This window comes from Plecotus auritus (assembly GCF_963455305.1).
Source record: "Plecotus auritus genome assembly, chromosome: X".
Lineage (NCBI taxonomy): Eukaryota > Metazoa > Chordata > Mammalia > Chiroptera > Vespertilionidae > Plecotus > Plecotus auritus.
This window is the reverse complement of record NC_137784.1, coordinates 62,294,188-62,314,095: the sequence shown is the minus strand read 5'-3', so window position 1 is coordinate 62,314,095 and position 19,908 is coordinate 62,294,188. Positions and strand designations below refer to the sequence as shown.

General features: G+C 39.2%; 1 protein-coding gene across 1 annotated transcript in view; it reads right to left on the bottom strand.

Moving 5' to 3' along the window:
* The window catches only part of SYTL5 (synaptotagmin like 5), a gene marked incomplete at its 5' end in the record, with an annotated part of 209,368 nt that overhangs the window by 101,265 nt on the left and 88,195 nt on the right, over window positions 1-19,908 (bottom strand). The window contains 5 exon segments of the mRNA XM_080653897.1: window positions 7,069-7,247; window positions 11,277-11,342; window positions 11,939-12,031; window positions 13,540-13,646; window positions 17,595-17,724. Of these exon segments, the coding sequence (XP_080510023.1) occupies window positions 7,069-7,247; window positions 11,277-11,342; window positions 11,939-12,031; window positions 13,540-13,646; window positions 17,595-17,724 (575 nt within the window).

The following is a 19,908-nucleotide window of genomic DNA, read 5'->3' as shown; positions in this document are numbered from 1 at the left end:
TGACCCTTATATCTGCTGTCTACAAACGATCCACCTCAGAACAAAGGAATCACTCAGACTGATAGTGAAGAAATGGAAAAATTTATTTTCAGGCAAATGGAAACGAGAAAAAAGCTGGGGGTAGCAATACTTATATCTGACAAATTATAACTTAAATTGAAGTATAGAACAAGAGGTAAGAAAGGACACTTCCTAATACTAAAGGGAGTAATTCAAGAAGAATATATACCACTGGGAATAATATATGCACCCAATACAGGCACACCAAAATACATTTTTAAAAAAAACAAACTTCTGGAAGATACTAAGGGTGAGAATGCTAGCAATACAATCAGAGTGGCGAACTTTAATACCCCATTGACACCGCTGGATAAAACCTCTAAGCAAAAAATCAGTAAAGAAACAGCAATCCTAAATGACTCACTAGATCAGATGGAATTAATTGACATGTCCAGAACATTTCATCCCAAAAATACAGATTACAAATTCTTCTCAAGGACACACAGGACATTTTCAAAGATAGACCACATATTGGAACATAGGCCAAGTCTCTTTCAATTCAAGAAGAGAGAAATCACACCAAGCATCTTCTCAGATAACAGTTGAATAAAAATAAAAATTAATTACAAGAAAACAAAAACAATCAAACACTTGGAGGGTAAATAGCATGTTATTAAACAATGATTGGATTACCAAAGAGATCAAAGAAAAAATAAAAAGCATCCTGGTAACAAACAACAATGAAAACACAATAATCCAAAATCTAATGGACACAGTAAAAGTAGTCTTAAGATGGAAGTTCATAGCTCTACAGGCCTACCTGAAAAAAATGAAAATATGGTAATAAATTTTCTAACCCTACAACTCAAACAATTAGAAAGAGAGCAACATGAAAAGCCCAGCATAAGCAGAAGGAAGTAAATAATAAAAATCAGAGCAGAAATGAATGACATAGAGACCAAATATACAATACAAAAGATCAAGAAAAGTAAGAGCTGGTTCTTTGAAAGGCTAAACAAGATTGATGAACCTCTAGCCAAGCTCACCAAGAAGCAAAGAGAGTGGACCCAAATAAACAAAATCAGAAATGAGAAAGGTGATGTAACAACAGACCCCAGAGTAATACAAAGGGTTATGAAAAAATACTTTGAACAACTCTATTCCAACAAACTGGACAACCTAGATGAAATGGACATAGTCTTAGAAAAACACAAGCTTCCAAAACTCAATCAAGAAGAATTAAATAACAGATTAGGCTGATAACTACGAAGAAATTGAAGCAGTAATAAAAAATCTTCCAGCAAGCAAAAGCCCTGATATGGACTACTTTACAGGGAAGTTCTACCAAGCATTAAAAGAAGAACTAAAACCTATCCTCCTCAGATTATTCCAAAAAATTCAAGAGGATGGCATACTTCCAAGCTCTTTATATGAAGACAGCATTACCCTAATCCCAAAACCAGATAAAGACACCACAAAGAAAGAGAACTACAGGCCAATATCCGTGATGAACATAGAAGCTAAAATCCTCAACAAAATTCTAGCAAATTGAATCCACCATTGCATTAGAAAGATCATACATCACACCCAAGCAGGATTTATTCCGGGAATGCAAGGATGGTACAATATCCACAAATCAATAAACGTGATATATCACATAAACAAATTGAGAGACAAAAATCACATAATCAAATCAATTGATGCAGAAAAAAACACTTGGCAAAATCCAACAAACTTTGTTGATAAAAACTCTAAGCAAGGTGGAAATAGAGGGATTAACCTCAATATAATAAAAGCCTTATATGACAAACCTGGAGCCAACATCATACTCAATGGGCAAAACCATTTCCCCTAGGACAAAACCATTTTCCCTAAGAACAGGAACAAGATAGGGATGCCCACTCTCACCACTCCTGTTTGACGTAGTACTGGAAGTGCTAGCCATAGCGATCAGACAAGAAGAAAAAATAAAAGGCATCCAAATTGGAAAAGAAGTAAAACTCCTTATTTGCAGATGGCATCATACAATACATAGGAAACCCCAAAGACTCCCTCAAAAAACTACTAGACTTAATAAATGAATTTGGCAATGTAGCAGGATACAAAATTAACATCCCAAACTCTATGGCATTTTAACACATCAAGTAGAGGCTCAGTGCACAGATTCATGCACTGGTGGAGGGTGTGGCATGTGAAGATCGGCCTTCTGTGGGAGCGTTGCTCATCCTGGTCAGCCTAGTAGCTCTGGACCCACCCTCTGAGCGGCTGCTGCATGAGGAAATTAATCTGAGTTGATATTTCAGGGTAACGTCTGGGTAAAGGCGTGTTTGGTGTCCTGGAGGAACCTGGTAGAAAGCTTTCCACCCCAAAGCCACCCGTTGAATGTCCTGGATGTGTGATTCCAGGTCGGTGACACCATAAGGGTTCTTCAGGGCAGCTGTGTCCAAGATCCTCAGTGATTAGGATAGCCTCCCCGGGGTGTCCACAGTCACATCCCCTCTTGCCATCCACGTATGCCAGCTCCCAGTATTTTTTCTAGAACACACCTTAGAGGACCTGCATCAACTGGTGGGGTTAAGCCAGAGTCTGAATTATCTCAGGTATTTGATAGGTGTTGAGACTTGGCCTCACCCTTGGCCTGCTGGCAGCTGCTCCCGATGTAGGATCAACTGCTCATCCTAGTCAGCCAAGTGATGTTCTCACTCTGGGAGTGAACTGACCACCAGGAGGCAGCTCCTGCATTGAGTGTCTGCCCCATGGTGGTCAGTGTGTGTCATAGCAACTGGTCAACCAGTTGTTCTGGTCATTCAGCCTTTTGGTTGCCAAATATATATATATATATATATATATATTTTTTTTTTTTTTGAACACACAGAAAGGGAAACTAAAAATCAATCCCATTTACCATTGCACTAAAAAAATGAGATACCTAGAAATAAACTTAACTAATGAGGTAAAAGACTTGTACTTGGAAAACTATAGGACACTGAAAAAAGAAATAGAGGAAGACATAAACAGATGGAAGAATATACTGTGTTCATGGATTGGTAGAATCAACATCATTAAAATGTCCATGCGACCCAAACCAATTTCTAGATTCAATACAATCCTCATTAAAATTCCAATGGCATATTTCACAGACCTAGAACAAACTCTCCAAAAATACATCTGGGGAAAAAAAGAAGACTCCGAATAGCCACAGGAATCCTGAGAAAAAAGAACAATATTAGAGAGATCACAATGCCAGATATCAAGCTATATTACAAAGCCATGGCTCTCAAAACTGCCTGGTAATGGCTCAAGAACAGGCATATAGATCAGTGGAACAGAACAGAGAACCCAGAAATAGACCCAAGACATTACACTCAATTAATATATGACAAAGGAAGCAACAGCATACAATGGAGTCAAGATAGTCTCTTCAATAAATGGTGTTGGGAAAATTGAGCAGATACATGCAAGGAAATGAAACTCGAGCAGCAACTTATACCATATGCAAGAATAAACTCAAAATGGATAAAAGACTTCAAAGTAAGACATGAAACAATAAAAGTCCTGGAAAAAACTATAGGGAGCAAAATCTCAGACATCTCTCAGAGCAATATGTTTACAGATACATCTTCTAAGGCAAAGGAAAGTAAGGATAAAATAAAGAAATGGAACTACATCAAAATGAAAAGCGTTGATGCACCAATCAGAAAGAATGTATGCACCCCTATGTTCATAGCAGCACAATTTATAATAGCTAAGGTCTGGAAACACTCCAAGTGCCCATTAGTAGATGAGTGGATAAGAAAGCTGTGGTACATTTATACCATGGAATACTATGCAGCAGAAAAAAGGAGAATCTCTTACCTTTGAGACAGCATGGAGGGACCTGGAGAGTGTCAGCTAAATGAAATAAGTCAGTCAGAAAAAGACAAGTATCACATGATCGCACTCATATGCGGAATCTAATGAACAAAATAAACTGATGAACAGAGTGGATCCAGAGACATGGTAGCATGGAACAGAATGCGGAATCTTGGAGGGAAGGCAGGGGAGGGTGGGTAGTTGGGAGGTAATCAACCAAAAACCTTGTAGTTACATATGCATAACCTATGGACACAGAGAATAGGGTGTTGAGGCCTGGGGTGGGGAGTGGGGGGACAGGGCGGGCTGGAGGGAGTCAATGGGGGAAACGGGGACATATTTAATACTTTCACCAATAAAAATTATTTAAAAAACTAAACAAATCCAGTCAAGTTGCAGGATACAAATTATTGTGCAAAAATCCATTGCCTTCCTGTATACTAACAACAAAACCTCAGAACAAGAAATGAAAAAATATTCCTTTTGCAATTGCAACAAAAGAATAAAATACCTAGGAATAAACTTAACAGAATGTGAAAGACCTAGATACTGAAAATTATAAAGCATTACTAAAAGAGATTTTAAAAAGACACATCAAAATGAAAAAATATTCTGTGTTTAGGGATTGGAAGAATCAACATAGTTAAAATAACCACATTACCTAAAATAGTTTACAGATTTAGTGCAAACCCCATCAAAATTTCAATGTTTTTTTAAATAAATAGAACAAGAAATAATCAGATTTGTATGGAACTACAAAATACCCCAGATAGCTAAAGCAATCCTGAGAAAAAAGAACCAAGCTGGAAGTATCAAGCAACCTGACTTCAAATTACAGAGCTATGATAATCAAAATAACATGGTACTGGCAGAGAAACAGACACACAGATCAATGGAACAGAATAGAGAGCCCTGCTATAAAACCACATGTATATGGACAGGTAATTTTTGACAAGGAGCCAGGAACACACACGGAGTAAACATAGTCTCTTCATAAATGGTGCTGGGAAAATTGGAAAGTCACATGCAAAAGAATGAATCTGGATTACAGTTTGTCCCCATGTACAAAAATTAATTCAAAATGGATCAAAGACCTAAATATAAGACCAGAAACAATAAGTTACATAGAATAAAATATAGGTACCAATCTTATGGACCTTGGTCATAGACAACATTTTATGAACTTGATCCCAAAGGCAAGGGAAGTAAAGGCAAAAATAAATTAATGGAACTATATCAAACTAGGAAGCTTCTGCACAGCATAAGAAAGTGACAACAAAACGAGGCAGCCAACCAAGTAGAAGATATTTGCAATCAGTAGCACTAAAAAGGGTTTAATTTCCAAAATATATAAAGAACTCATAAAACTCAACACCAAACAAACAACCCAATAAAAAAAGTGGGCAGAAGACCTGAAAATACACCTCTTCCAAGAAGACATATGAACAGCCAATAGATATATGAAAAGGTGTCCAACCTCACTGACTGGCAATTAGGGAAATGCAAATAAAAACTACAATAAGACACCACCTTCCACCTATTAGAGTAGCCTTTATCAGCAAGACAAGCAATAACAAGTTTTGGAGAAGTTGTGGAAAAAAGAAAATCCTCATTTACTGCTGGTGGGAATGCAGACAATCACTATGGAAAGCAGTCTGGCAATTCCTCAAAAAATTAAGAATATATTTACTATATGTCCCAGCAATCCCTCTCATGGTTACATACCCTACAACCTGGAAATCATGTATTCAAAAATATATACTAGTATGTACCCCTATGTTCATTGCAGCTTTATTTATGGTGGCCAAGACATGGAAACAACCAACGTGCTCTGCAATAGAGGACTAAATAAAGAATACGTGGTGCATATACACAATTGCCAAAACTGGTTTGGCTCAGTAGACAGAGCATCAGCCTGCGGACTGAAAGGTCCCAGGTTCGATTCCAGTCAAGGGCACGTAACTTGGTTGCGGGCATATCCCCAGTAGGAGGTGTGCAAGAGGCAGCTGATCGATGTTTCTCTCTCATCGATGTTTCTAACTTTCTATCCCTCTTCCTTCCTCTCTGTAAAAAATCAATAAAATATATTTTAAAAAATAAATTAATTAAAAAAAATAATACGTGGTGCATATACACAATTAAATACTACTCAGCCATAAGAAAGGATGAAATAGTGCCATTTGTAACAACATGGATGGAACTTGAGAACATTATGCTAAGTAAAATAAGTCAGTCAGGAAAAGCTAAGAACTACATGATTTCACTCATATATGGGATATAAACCTGAAAGTCATGAACACAAACAGCAGTGTGGTGGTTGCCAGAAGGAAGGGTGTCGGGGAGAAGAGGGTCCTAATATAAGGTGACAGGAGAAGATTTGACTTTGGGTGATGGGCACATGGTGAAATATACAGATCTTGTAACATAGAAAATCACATCATGTTGATCAATGTCACCCCAATAAATTTAATTTAAAAAAGACAAATAAGCTTAAAAAAGAATCTATAATAATAAGAGTGTAATATTCTAATTAGACTGGGCAGCCGAATGACCTTCCAGACATCATTCCAGACGTCCTTCCAGATGAAGCCACAATGGCAGGGTCTGAGGCAGAGGTGGTTAGGGGTGATCAGGCAGGCATGAAAGCAGTTAGGGGCATAAGGCAGGCATGCAGAGTGGTTAGGGCCAATCAGGCAGGCAGGCAGAGTGGTTAGGGGTGATCAGGCAGACAGGAAAGTGGTTAAGGGCATCAGGCAGACAGGTGAGTGGTTCGGGGGGGATCAGGCAGGCAGATGAGTGGTTAGGGTCAATCAGGCAGGCATGAAAGCAGTTAGGGGCATCAGGCAGGCAGACAGATTGGTTAGGGCCAATCAGGCAGGCAGGCAGAGTGGTTAGGGGTGATCAGGCAGGTAAGAAGGTGGTTAGGGGCATCAGGCAGGAAGGCAAGTGGTTAGGAGCCAGTGGTCCTGGATTGCGAGAGGGATGTCCAACTGCCAGTTTAGGCCTGATCCCGCAGGGATCCTTGTGGGATTGGGTCTAAACTGGCAGTTGGACATCCCCTGAGGGGTCCCAATTGTGAGAGGGTATAGGCTGGGCTGAGGGACTCCCCATGCATGAATTCTGTGCACCGGGCCTCTAGTCTTCTATAAAAGAAACACATATATTGACAAAAAATGGAGCAATTGAAATAAACTGTGGAATATGCTCTGTGCTTACGCATCTGTCCTTTGTTTCTTTTCATCTCCTATGGCCAGATTTTTGCAATTCTTGACAAAAATGTGGAGCCCGCCAGTTTTGTAGCAGTAGCTGATGTGGAGAAGGATTTCACCACGAACCTTCACATTGCCATAGTCCCCTGTTTCACTGTAAACACTCAGCATGCTATTAAGGCTGGCCTGGAATAAACAAGATAGAAAGAGGAGTCCTAGCTATATATATAAAAAGCCAGCAACTGGAATGTCGGAATGACCAGAACGACCGGTCGCTATGATGCCCACTGTGGCCAGCGAACCAGCCTGATCAGGGAGTGGGACCCACTGGCTAACCTCCCATGGCCCCTCCCCCAGGTGGCCTCGCCTCTGATCAGCCTCTCCCACCCTGATCAAGGGTGGGGTGGCTGGCCAACCCCCCCTGTGGCCCTTCCCCCTGGCTGGCCCTGCCACTGATGGGCCCCCACCACCCTGATCAGCCCACAGCCCCTCCCCCCAGCCAGCTCCACCTCCGATTGGCCCCCCACTCTGATCAGGGGCAGGACCAACCAGCCAACCACTCATGGTCCCTCCGCCAGGCCACTGGCCCCCGATTGGCCACCCCACCCCATTCTGGGGTGGGGCTGGCTGGCCCAACACACACAGCCCCTCCCTATGGCCAGCCCCACCGTCGATCAGCCCCCACCACCCCGATTGGCCCATGGCCCCTCTCCCCAGCCAGCTCCACCCCCAATCAGCCCCCTGACAACAATTGGGGGTGGGGCTGCCGGGCCAACCTCCCACAGCCACTGACCCCTGATTGACCCACCCACCCTATTCGAGGACTCCCCACACCCCCTCCTCATAGCTGGCCCCACCCCCAATCGGCCCCCCCCCCACTGCAATTGGGGGAAGGGCCTACTGGCCAGTTGCCCACGGCCCCTACCTCCAGCCAGCTCAGCCCTAATCAGGTCCTGATTGGGATTGGGGCGGACTGGCAGCCAACCTCCTGCCGTCTCCTCCTCCCGACAGGCCCAGCTCCAATCTGCCCTAATTGGGGACGGGCTGGCTGGACCCCACCTGAATTGGTGCATTGGACCTCTAGTGTTATACTAATGATCTCTTCACAAAAACCACCTTTTTCATTCAATTATAATTCCTGTTCTTGATAATCAGTAGGGAAATCTAAGGAAATGGAAGAAAGCAAAAATCACTTATTTTGCTTAATTTTCTGGTTGCATAAAATCCAAGCCTGAGAAAGGACAAAGAGATCTAGGACCATTAATAATGAAGGCAGGAAACTTGCTGAGAGGAAAAGCATTGCTCTTTTGCATTAGTGAATAGCCGTTGTTTATTCACTTTTCTAATGAATATGGAGTCATTGAGGCATTCCCAATCCCATCTCCTCTCCAAATCCCTGTAGCTTTGTCCTTTATTATTGGGAGGCTCAAGGTCAATATACTTCAAGATCTAGAATGTATTCACCAGGACAAAATAAAAGCTCATCTATTTGCTAGTAAGAGCTACAAAATTCTCTCCGGGACACCCCCACAAAGCATCTCATTTAGCCTATGGAAAGCCATAACTGAAGTATTAACAAGGGCACCCCTCAGCAGCTGTGTGGTCACCTAAGTAATGTAGGACCCAGGTTTCTTAAACCTCTGTAAAATATCAACCCACAAAATAGAACACTAAACAATAAGATAACACACCAACCAATAAATAAATTGTTTTTAAAAGTCCAAATATACCAGAACAAATGAAGTTCCTGACAATTCACTAATTAGAAGAGATGTATTTTCAATCAAATGTAACAAAATTATCCTTTAGTGCCAGAAGCAAAAACTCTGTCTTAGCAGCATAACTAGCACAAAAGACCACCTGGAAGGCTTTCATGAGTGACTTAACAGTCTTAAAAGTCTTATTTGTGAACCACTGGGAAGTAAGGACTATGGTAAATGCATAGAGCTTCCACTTTTGACTTTTTCATATATATATATATATATATATATATATATATATATATATATATATATATATATACACATATATATACACACACACACAGGGTGGGGAAAAAAGTAGGTTTACAGTCATGAGTATGGGAAACACAGTTTATTCCTGTATTATTATTTATTCATTACTGTATTAATATCCAAACAACAACTATAAACTTACTTTAGCTCCACCCTGTACATATATAAAGTCATTACATCCCTCCAATCACTAAGAGTAGAGACTAATCAAAGAACAGGATGTGGGCAATGTGGCTAGTATCTCTTCTAGGCTTAAGTCAAGGGCAAGAGCAAACCAAGGATGCCATAATTAGAGGCAGCCTGCCATATCCACAGGTTACACATCATGTGGATACCAAGGGAGGACTATACTTGGAAATTATAACTTAAAGAGAGCCAGTGAGCAACCTTATTTGTCTTTCCTATTCATAAAATAAAGCAACATAATTGTCATGATACCAGGTGACTTTTAGCAGTGCTTTTCAAACTTTAATTGCATATAAATCAAATGGGGATCTATTAAAACAGGTATTTGGATCTATTCTATCTTAAGTAGGGTCTGAGATTTTGCTTTTCTAACTACTAGGTCCACAATTTCCAAACTGTTTGTCGAGGAGTTCCACAGCACCTCAGCAAACTCACAGGGGCACACAGGTATTTTAAATTTACAAGGGTAACATAGTGACATCTATCAGACACCATATCAACTACAAACAGTAGTTTGCAGTATCAACATTAAATTATATTTTATTCTTTATAAAGTCCTATCTGTGTGAAGTTGAGTTTTTGGCAGTTGTTGTCACACACACACAAAAAAACAAGTATTGTATAAAAATCAATGTAGAATAAGAAATTAGCCCTAGTTGGTTTGGCTCAGTGGATAGAGCATTGGTCTGAGAACCAAAGGGTCTGGGGTTCAATTCCAGTCAAGGGCACATGCCTTGGTTGCAGGCTCCTCCTTGGCCGGGGGCCCTGGTCAGGCTTCATGCAAGAGGCAACTAATTGATGTGTTTCTCTCACATCAATATTTCTCTCTGTCTTTCCCTCTCTCTTCCACTCTCTTTGAAACCAATGGAAAAATATCCTCTGGTAAGAATTGAACAAACAAACAAAAATGAAATTAAAGTGGTGCCATCCAATCAGATTCCAAGATTTAACAATTCATGTAGTGCCAACAGACACACACATCCCGTTAGTAAATATTAAGGGCTATTTGAGAATGGAATAAAATATTATTTTTCTCTCAGTTTATGTGTATTATTTTTTTTCAAATGGCTAAGTTGTTAGGATACCAGAGCTTACTGTGTTTTTTTTTACCTAAATAATTAATAAATTAGCTATTCAGGTATTATTCTTGGTCTAGGAGTGCCATGAAAGTATCACTGAAATACTAGAGGCTCCCTGAACTGACAAAGTTTTAGAATATTGTTTCAGGTAATGCGATGTTGCTGGTCCATGAACTGTCATTTGAGTTTCAAGGCCTTCAAGAATAAGCCCCAACCTCCTCATGTTATATATGAGAAAATTCTGGCTCACAGAAATTGTTGGCAGCACCAAGACATACAGCAAGTTCTGCAGATTTTTAGTCTGAGGACTTCCCTAACATACCTCACACTATTTTCTTGTATTACTAATTCGTAACTCTCCACATCGTTCTGTAGCCACTATTCAAAGAAGTTCCTCTGTAAGCAAGGGGCCCAATAGATGAAAGAAAATTTAAGAACTCACAAATGTTTAAGCTTGGGAGAAATGTAGGCAGCTAAGGCAATTTTACTGCTAACCAAACTTTATGCTCTTAACCAAGCCAATGCTGTGATTTAAAATACAGCTGTCTCTTGCTCTCGCTCTTGCTCTTGCTCCCTCCTTCTGTCCCTCCCTCCCTTCCACTCTATCTAAAAACAATGAAAAAATATCCTTGGGTGAGGATTTAAAAAATAAAATAGCGGTATTTATTCTAAAGGTATCTTGTCAATGGTAAATAATTTTGGACCATGTATCTTTTGACTGGTACTCATATTCTAATGTTTAATGAGTGTTATCTTTTTGGAAATACTTGGATTTTGATCATTTTATTTACATTTTAAAAGAGAACATGTGGTTAATTGAATACAAATCAGAAAAAGGTATATGCTGGAAAATTGCCCACCTAATCATATTTCCTGTACCATAAAATTTGTGAAGTATGGTTGGAAAGAAGGAAAAGGAAAGATTGAAAACTCACAGTGTCTACGTCAGCATCAGGCACATTTAGGTAGGTCCATTTCCTGTCAGAACCTGCTTGAGACTTCTTTAAGGATGTCACCCAAAGGTCAAAAGGAAAAATAAAGGTATTAGAACAACAGGTAGAAATTAGACAAGCAAAGAAAAAGACTTACAGACATATAGATGGGTAAAAGGTAGCAGGAGCTCCTAAAGGCTACCTCTTAAAGAAAGCCTGAACACTAAGGTAAAAAGGGTCTTTATTCTGTTGGCAGTGGGAAACTATGGACACTGAGTAGGAGAGAAACCTGACTGGGTATGTGTTTTAGGAGAATGTCTGCCAGCAGTGTGGAGGACAATTAGGGAGTTGAGAGAATGGTGGCAGGGAAATGTATCAGCAGAGAATTGAGATAATTTATAGGCTTGAGCTGAACTAAACATTGAAGAGGTTTTAAAATCTGTGTGAGGACCAAGGAAGAAGAGGGAAGCAGTGAGAAGCCTTAGGAAAAGCCTACACAAAATTAGACTGAAAAGTACTCTGTGGGCTGAGGACAAGTGAAAGACTATAATGATTTTTAACTTACTAACAGACATTGTCCCAAGAACATTCATATACCCTTTGGAAGTGAACAGAAAATCAACAAGAGAAAGAATAAACTTCCAGTGCATTAGAAAACTGCTTACTCTTGACAGGCCATTTGCTAGGCTTTGGGTGTTTGCAGAAAACCTGGAGGACACTATGTCATCAATACCTTCTTCAGTCTCTTCCAAGGAGTCCTAAGGAAGGGGAAAAATATCAGTGGTTTGGTTTACTGCTTTCCTAGAAAGTCATTTCACTCCCCTAACCACTTTCTTTTTAAAATACCTGAAAAATCATATACAGATATCTAGAAATCGCCCTATTCTAGGTTTTCCTCTTTTGCTATCCATTCAACCTGAATTATATCATCAGAGGAGTGGGGTCTCCTTCCTAGTGGAAGCTTTATGGAAAGAGAATGAAATTTAGAATCACACAGATCTGGGTGATCTCTAAGGTGATTTACTTTGGGCAATTAAATTATTTTTAATTAAAAAGTGTTTGATCTGTGCATATATGCATTTGTGTGTGTGTGTGTGTGTGTGTGTGTGTGTGTGTGTGTGTGTGTGTACTGTCAAGATGGGTGCTCAAGGTGACATTCCAACCAATTGAGACACCAGCCAGGGATAAAATCATATTTTAATGGTTTATATTAGCTTTAAATTTGTATTTTTATTAGGTATGACTGTAAAATTTTGTCAATATTTTTCAGCATCTAGTAAAATAGTTCTGTATTTTTCCTTTAATATATTGAAATATTAGCTATGTAATACATATTCTTATATAGATTAATTCTTCCTTTCATACTTAGAATAAAACTTAGTTATCCTTATTGCTATATTTTTCATTCACTGCTAGGTTTTACTTGTAGTTTTTAAATTATTTTTAAAATCAAGTTTGAGAATGAAGTTTATAATAGTTTAAAACTATTAATTTGAAGATTTTCAGAGTTTTTAAGATCAAAAACATTTTTATAATATTGGAATTAATTGTTCTTTAAAGATTGAGTACAAGTAAACTTTGAAACCATCTGATCTCATTATTCACTCCCTCTTTTTTTGGTGGTGGATTTAAAAATACCTATTATTTATACTATAGTAAATAACATTGAGTTTTAGAACTGTAAGTTTCCTGCCTTGCTTTGGAAAAACTATATTAATGTCATTTAATACTTGTGTTATATCTTTCTTCCATGGAGTTCAAATTGCATTATAGCAATGATAGAATTTAGAATATCACATTAGAAATGGAAGTAACCTTACCAATAATCAAATTCAACTTTCTCATTTTATAAATTAATTTTCCAATAATTTAGTCTTAATTAAGAAGGTAGTTTATTGAGAGTAACTGGAGATGTAGAAACATTCATATAAAATACATAGTCAGATTAAATCTAGTAATATTTCATTTAGGAAATGTTATTTCCCATTTCCCAGGTTTAGATTAAGTAATGTGTTTTTAGGTAGGAATTGAAATCCCCAACAGGTGTTTCTTAAGGATAATCTTTCCAGATTAATCTGATTACCTCTTACCTTTCCTAAATCATTCCTTAGTTATTTTTATATGTTGGTTGCTAAGACTAATAGAAAGAGATCATTGTATATCCTCACTTTACCCTCAACTCATCCTCATGTAAAAGTGAACAAGTTTTGAACAATATCATGCCTTTTCTTCATGGTCATTGGACTTTTTTCTGTATCCAACTTACCAAATCTTTGTCTGAAGCCCCAGGGACAGACTTGCTTCTTAAATTTTCAGTATCCTTTAAGTCTTCTGTAAATGACCCACTCAAATCTAACACAGATTGACTCTGATCTGGGGGAAGGAAGAGAATAGGAATAATATGAATCAGCTTACTTTTTAGAAGATTTCATTTTTCATTGTAAATCTTTCATCTTTATTCCAATTCTTTGTAAGCATGGAACATAAATAGTGTTATGAAATCAACAGTCAGACTCAGTAACTTTATGCTGTTTATGCTAACATACTTTAATTTTAATAGCATTTTGAAATTTTCTTGACCTGAATTACCAACATTGATGTACTCATTTCTCCTTTGATCATAGGAGACTAAATGCTCTATTAAAAATGCTAATTTTAAGGTGTTTAAGTCTTCTGTTTTGCTCATAGATTTTGAAAAACTCTCTCAGAATGGACCCTTAAGCTCAGAAAAAATAAAACATTAACCATTCTTGATTTTAAAAATTTATAATTCAAATAAAAGGGAGTGGCTACAGGTAAATGGGAGAAAATTCTATTTTCTTTAGGTAACAGAACATTCTGTAATCAGGAGAACATCTTGCTTTTGAAAATATAAGTTAAAGAACTATACACTAGTCAGTAATGCTGTGGAAAGCTTACTAAGACAGTTTATTTCCACGGAATAGTTCTATGTCAAAGCCCTGCTGATTTGGATATCATTGCTTATAAATAAGAAATATTTAAGAGAGCAATCAAGTAAATAAGTTTGAAATGGTAAATGATATAAAGCAGAAGTATTTAGCATAGCACCTGACACAGAGTATATACTCAATAAATAGGAAGTGTTCAGCAGAAGTAGTGGAAATACACTCTAGAAAGTTTGCTTATAGCCTATTTTAAATTTTTTCATTTCATAGGTGAACTGATTTTCTAATCCTAAGCAAAATGCAACAATAACCACACTCATTTAGAAAAACCTTTGGGAGCTACCTGTCTAGGAAAGACTCTCTGATTCAGCATACAGAATCCAGATTTAGGCTTTATGCAAATATCATCATTAGGTAACAAGTAACATTTTCATGTTGAGGATTTTATCATGATTTTAATTCTACATATGGGACATAAACTTCATAATTATGACCAATTTCTCTGAAGAGTTTCTTTATTCATCTCTATATATAAAGAGCCAGGGCCTGTAACGTCCAAAACAACCAAATGGACAAACAAACACCAGAAGTCAGTACTACAGTTGACTGCCACGCTGCAGGTGCCACAGTGACCCAGCACTGACTGCCAAGGGGGCTGTGGATCAGGCCTGGAGAGAGGCCCAGAGAGAGAAGCAGGGTCTGATCCACAGCCTCCATGGTAGCTGTGGATCAGCCCTTGCCTATCTTTCTCTCTGGGCCTTGCCAGCAGCTGTGGGTGCTGCTGATCAGCCCCACCTCTCTGATCAGGCCCAGAGATAAGCCTGGAGATGCTGACTGGCATAGAAACTGACCAATCAGAACCAAATCTGGGTGAACTGTGAGGAGCCAATGACAGCCTAGGAGGCAGAGCTTTTGACACCGACTGGCATAGAAACTGACCAATCAGAACCAAATCTGGGTGAACCGTGAGGAGCCAATGGCTGCCTAGGAGACGGAGCTTTTGATGCTGACTGGCATAGAAACCGACCAATCAGAACCAAATCTGGGTGAACTGTGAGGAGCCAATGACAGCCTAGGAGGCAGAGTTTTTGACACTGACTGGCACAGAAACCGACCAATCAGAACCAAATCTGGATGAACTGTGAGGAGCCAATGGCTGCCTAAGAGGTGGAGCTTTTGACACTGACTGGCATAGAAACTGACCAATTAGAACCTAATCTGGGTGAACTGCGAAGGCAGAACCTACGTTGGGGGCTGAGGAGGGGTTTTAAGGGCAACAGCTGTTTGGTGTAAGGTGTAAGAAAATGGTTTAATTTTTTAATGACCGTTTTGGCAGTATAGTGCATATGGCTGGCTTTCAGTCCAGATATAGGGATTATGTATTTTTGTCTGCCAAGAGCATCTCCTGCTGCTGAAAAAGGCTTTTCCCCCCATTTAAGCAATCCTATCCTATATAATCTACCTTTACTAATAAAAGGGTTATATGCTAATTTAGATCGGGTCAACTGGCCATCTTCTGGATGTCTGACTTCCTTCTGGGCAAAGCCATGGTGTTGGGGGTCGAGGCAGAGGCAGTTAGGGGTGATCAGGCCAACAGGGGAGGGCAGTTGGGCACGAGATCAGGTTGGCAGGGGGTTAGGGGCAATCAGGCCAGCAGGAGAGGGTAGTTGGGGGCAACTAGGCTGGCAGGGGAGGGCAGTTGGGCACGAGATCAGGCTGGCAGGGGAGGGAAGTTGGGGGTGAGATCAGGCCAGCAGGGGAGGGTTGTTGGGGGCGAGATCAGGCTGGCAGGGGAGGGCAGTTAGAGGCGAACAAGCAGGCAGGCAGAGAGGTTGGGGCAATCAGGCAGGCAGGCAGAGGCAGTTAGGGGCAATCAGGCAGGCAGGAAGGTGAGCAGTTAGGAGCCAGCAGTCACAGATTGTGAGAGAGATCAGGCCTAAACTGGCAGTCGGGCATCCCCCAAGGGATCCCTGATTGGAGAGGGTGCAGGCTGGGCTGAGGAAACTCCTCCCCCCATGCATGAATTTCAGGCCACAAGTAGGTAATAAAATTACAACATAATATCTGCTTCACTGTGTTATTGTGATGATGAAGTGAAATTATATATTTAAATGTACCATATAAATGAAAGGGGTTGTTATTAATACCTTAATACTGTTTGCAAATAATTCTTTATTTTAACCATGAAATGGTTAATTTGTCTAGATATAGGGCATTGCTAACCACCAAATCAAGAATTAACATTTATGATAGAAATTAGAATTTAAGTTAAACATGCATGTTACAACTCTAAGATAATCATTAAAAGAGAAATGGTGTATATACTAAACTAGGAGGAAGGGAAAAATGTCATGGGGTGGGGAGACATCAATCCAGAAGAAGTCAGTAGAAAAAGAATAAAACCTAGAACAAAAACGAGGTGAATGAAAGATATAAAGTAAGATAGTAGAATTAATCCAAACCTACAGGCAATCAAAATGAATGCAAATTGACACAACTCAGATAAATATTATGGTATGTAAATTATATTTCAATAAATCTGTTAATTTTTAAAAAGTTTATTTCATCACACTATTGTCTATGCCCATGGGTTAAACTCTTCCACCCACCCAGCCCTGCCTTCCCTCTGAGATTGGACAGTCTGTTTCATGGGGACAGAAGGTGAGTGCAAGCTAGAAGGGGTCAATAGCAGGAAAGGGGGACATATGTAATAATTTCAACAATAAATATTTTTTTAAAGTTAATTTCCTTGAACTCTGGGCAAGTGTCCCTGTCTTTCATATCAAATCAGCCAATTATATTTGGTACTAGAGGCCCGGTGCATGAAATACATGCACTCAAGGAGGCGGGGGGGTGGGGAGCTCCCTCAGCCTGGACTGTGCCCTCTTGCAGTCCAGGAGCCCTCAGGGAGCGGGCCTAAGCCGGCAGTTGGCCATCCTTAACGCTGCTGTGGAGGCGGCAGAGGCTCCCACCACCGCTGCTGTGCTCACCAGCTGTGAGCTCCGCTTCTGGCTGAGTGGCGCTCCCACTGTGGGAGCACATTGACCACCAGGAGAAAGCTCCTGCATTGAGCATCTGCCCCCTGGTGGTCAGTGCACATCACAGTGACCAGTCATCCACAGTTTGGTCGATTTGTATATTAGCCTTTTATTTTATAGGATAGCTCTGAAACTTGGCAGTGATGCCTGTCAAGTGTACACTTAGGAAGTGGATTTTGCATAAATGTAGGAGGCTCAAAATATCACCTGGGACAACCTTTAAGCAGTTCTTATGGAGTGGGCCTACCACCACAGTTCCAAAAGAATAGACAAGTTTTTTCTAAGGCATGAAACATCCATTTAATGCCCACAAAACAGTCAGCTGCACCTGATTTAGTCATTTTGTACAACAGAGCAGTCATATTGTTAATACCCACCTGAGGAGAGGGAGGCCACGGACACTGCTATGGAAAGTGTGTGAGAAGTGTTTCTGCAATGATTCTTTGTGAAGTCCTCTGAGGTGCCTTCAATGGCAGCCACATCCAAAGAATTTTCAAAACCATGCTCCTTCTCACAAAGTAAACATTAACAAAGAAAAAAAAAACACATTATAGTGATAATAATTTACTTTAAAATTCTTCCACAGAAATACACTTCAGTAAAGCTATATTTAAGTGTGTATTCTTTAGGAGATTGTTGATATTTGGAGGACTCTCATCAGGAGTCCATATAACTCTAAAACTTATTACTAATAATTGCTCTCTAATGCTAGTGAAGGCATTGGAAATAATTTTTCATTCACAAGATCAGGGAGCATTCTACTATATGGTTAGTAAGATGATACAGGTACCTCCAACTTACATAAACTATGTAGGCTTAAAACTATAGCCTTATGCTTGTCCCCCTTTCAACACCCTTTCTCCTCAACTTCCCCTTACCTACTCCACATCCATTTAACAGAAGACCATGCCACCTTTTCCATTTAGCAAGCTGGATGATCTGAACCTGGTTGGTTACATTGTTATTGAAATGGAATTTTCATGTAAGTGGGTTTATCAAAGTTCATAAAAGGTTAAAGAATGGGGACTTCCCTAATTTAGAGGAATTGGTGATTTTGGGGTATCTTCCTGCTAATAAATGTTTGTGTAAATGGAGGAATTCAGTCTCAGACCTGCTTTTATTGTAACATATAATAAAGGAAAACTCTGTCCTAAATATCCTTGGGCCCACAGTGGCTTGGCTGTTACATCACTCCAACATTGCTTGAGCATTAAAAAATTAATTTTGATTTTTTTAGTAACTGGGTTGAGTTTAAATGCCCATGGAAATGATACCACAATGTGATAATGATCAAATATAAAAGAAACTTTTAAATTCCCTTTTCCATAGCAATCAAAAAATGCTGCTTAAAATTTTACAGGAAGGAATTTCCTCCTTGTTGCCTTATATTTAGCCCATACCTTAGCCACTGAGGGACATGTTGATAAACTCAAAGAGATGAGGTTTTCATTTGCTTAGCATGCTATTCACTGCAGCTTCAATTTAGACTGCTTTTGGTCTTTGATTATTTTCTAATACATATTCCCTATAGCAGGAAGAATATAGTTCCTAATTAATTGCTGTAGACCACCAAAGTTTATCATAAGACTGTGACAGAGGTCAAACAGATAAATTAGTTTAGGTCAGTTTTCACCTCTTCAAAATATTGTTCATACATTGAGTCCCCCAACAAAGTAAGACCAATTTTCTTAGAGGCAAATATGTTGACAGAAAATTTTCCAATTGGCACTCTGAGAGGATAATTACTATTGAACACTTATTTTCCAATTAATATTGTACAGTCATTAACATGCAATACATACTCTGGAGATTCAGATTGTGAAACCTAAAGTTGACAAATTACATTATAGCAGAGGTCAGGTTAGAGACTTTGATGTTCTAAGAGTTTTTCATTTTAAAAATTTACTTCTCACATGCTAAAGCAGAAAAGAACATTAAAACAAAAAGATGCTGAAAAATGGGACAAATTTAAGAGAAGTTATCTTGATTATCATCTCATTCTGTACACTTCTTCCCTTCTTCATGAAAGAGCAAGCATGCTTCTTAAAGTACTGTTCTGTCTTACGTTTATTCAACAGAAAATACTTATCTTTGTCTCTCATATAAAAGACTAGCTAGATCAGCTAGAATGCAAAAGTTAGATCAACACAGTACATACACTCAACTCAGTTCTAGGGAATTTATGTTGGGAAAATCTAAATGTTGTTTAATAAAAATATATTCATACAGAGGCTGTCAATTTTTAGGGTATTAGCACATGACAAGGGTGACATTTTCCCCTCAAAAAATGATACTTAGGAAGATAATCCTTGTTTTGAGAACAAACTTGACAAACTTACTGGTCATTAAACTGATAGTCTTCTGCTACCCAACGATACAGCTGTCCAGCTATTAAAATTTTTAAAAGACTTCTGTATCAGTTATAAACAGCACTCCTCCCAGTTTATTCCCTTCCCCGTGCTTTCCCTCCTCCACAACCCTAGTTTTTCCCATAATGCAGTTAATGTGTGGCGTATAAGGGCCCCCAAGATACTTCCCTAAACTTGTGCCAGTATTTGCTCTGATTGTTCAGTTTCCCTACCATACCAGTTGCTAAATACTTTGAGGATCATTTCTTGTTAGGTGGCCAAAGAAATGAATATAATTATCAAATATCCATGTATTGCTAGCTATTGAATAGTACTGCTTGCT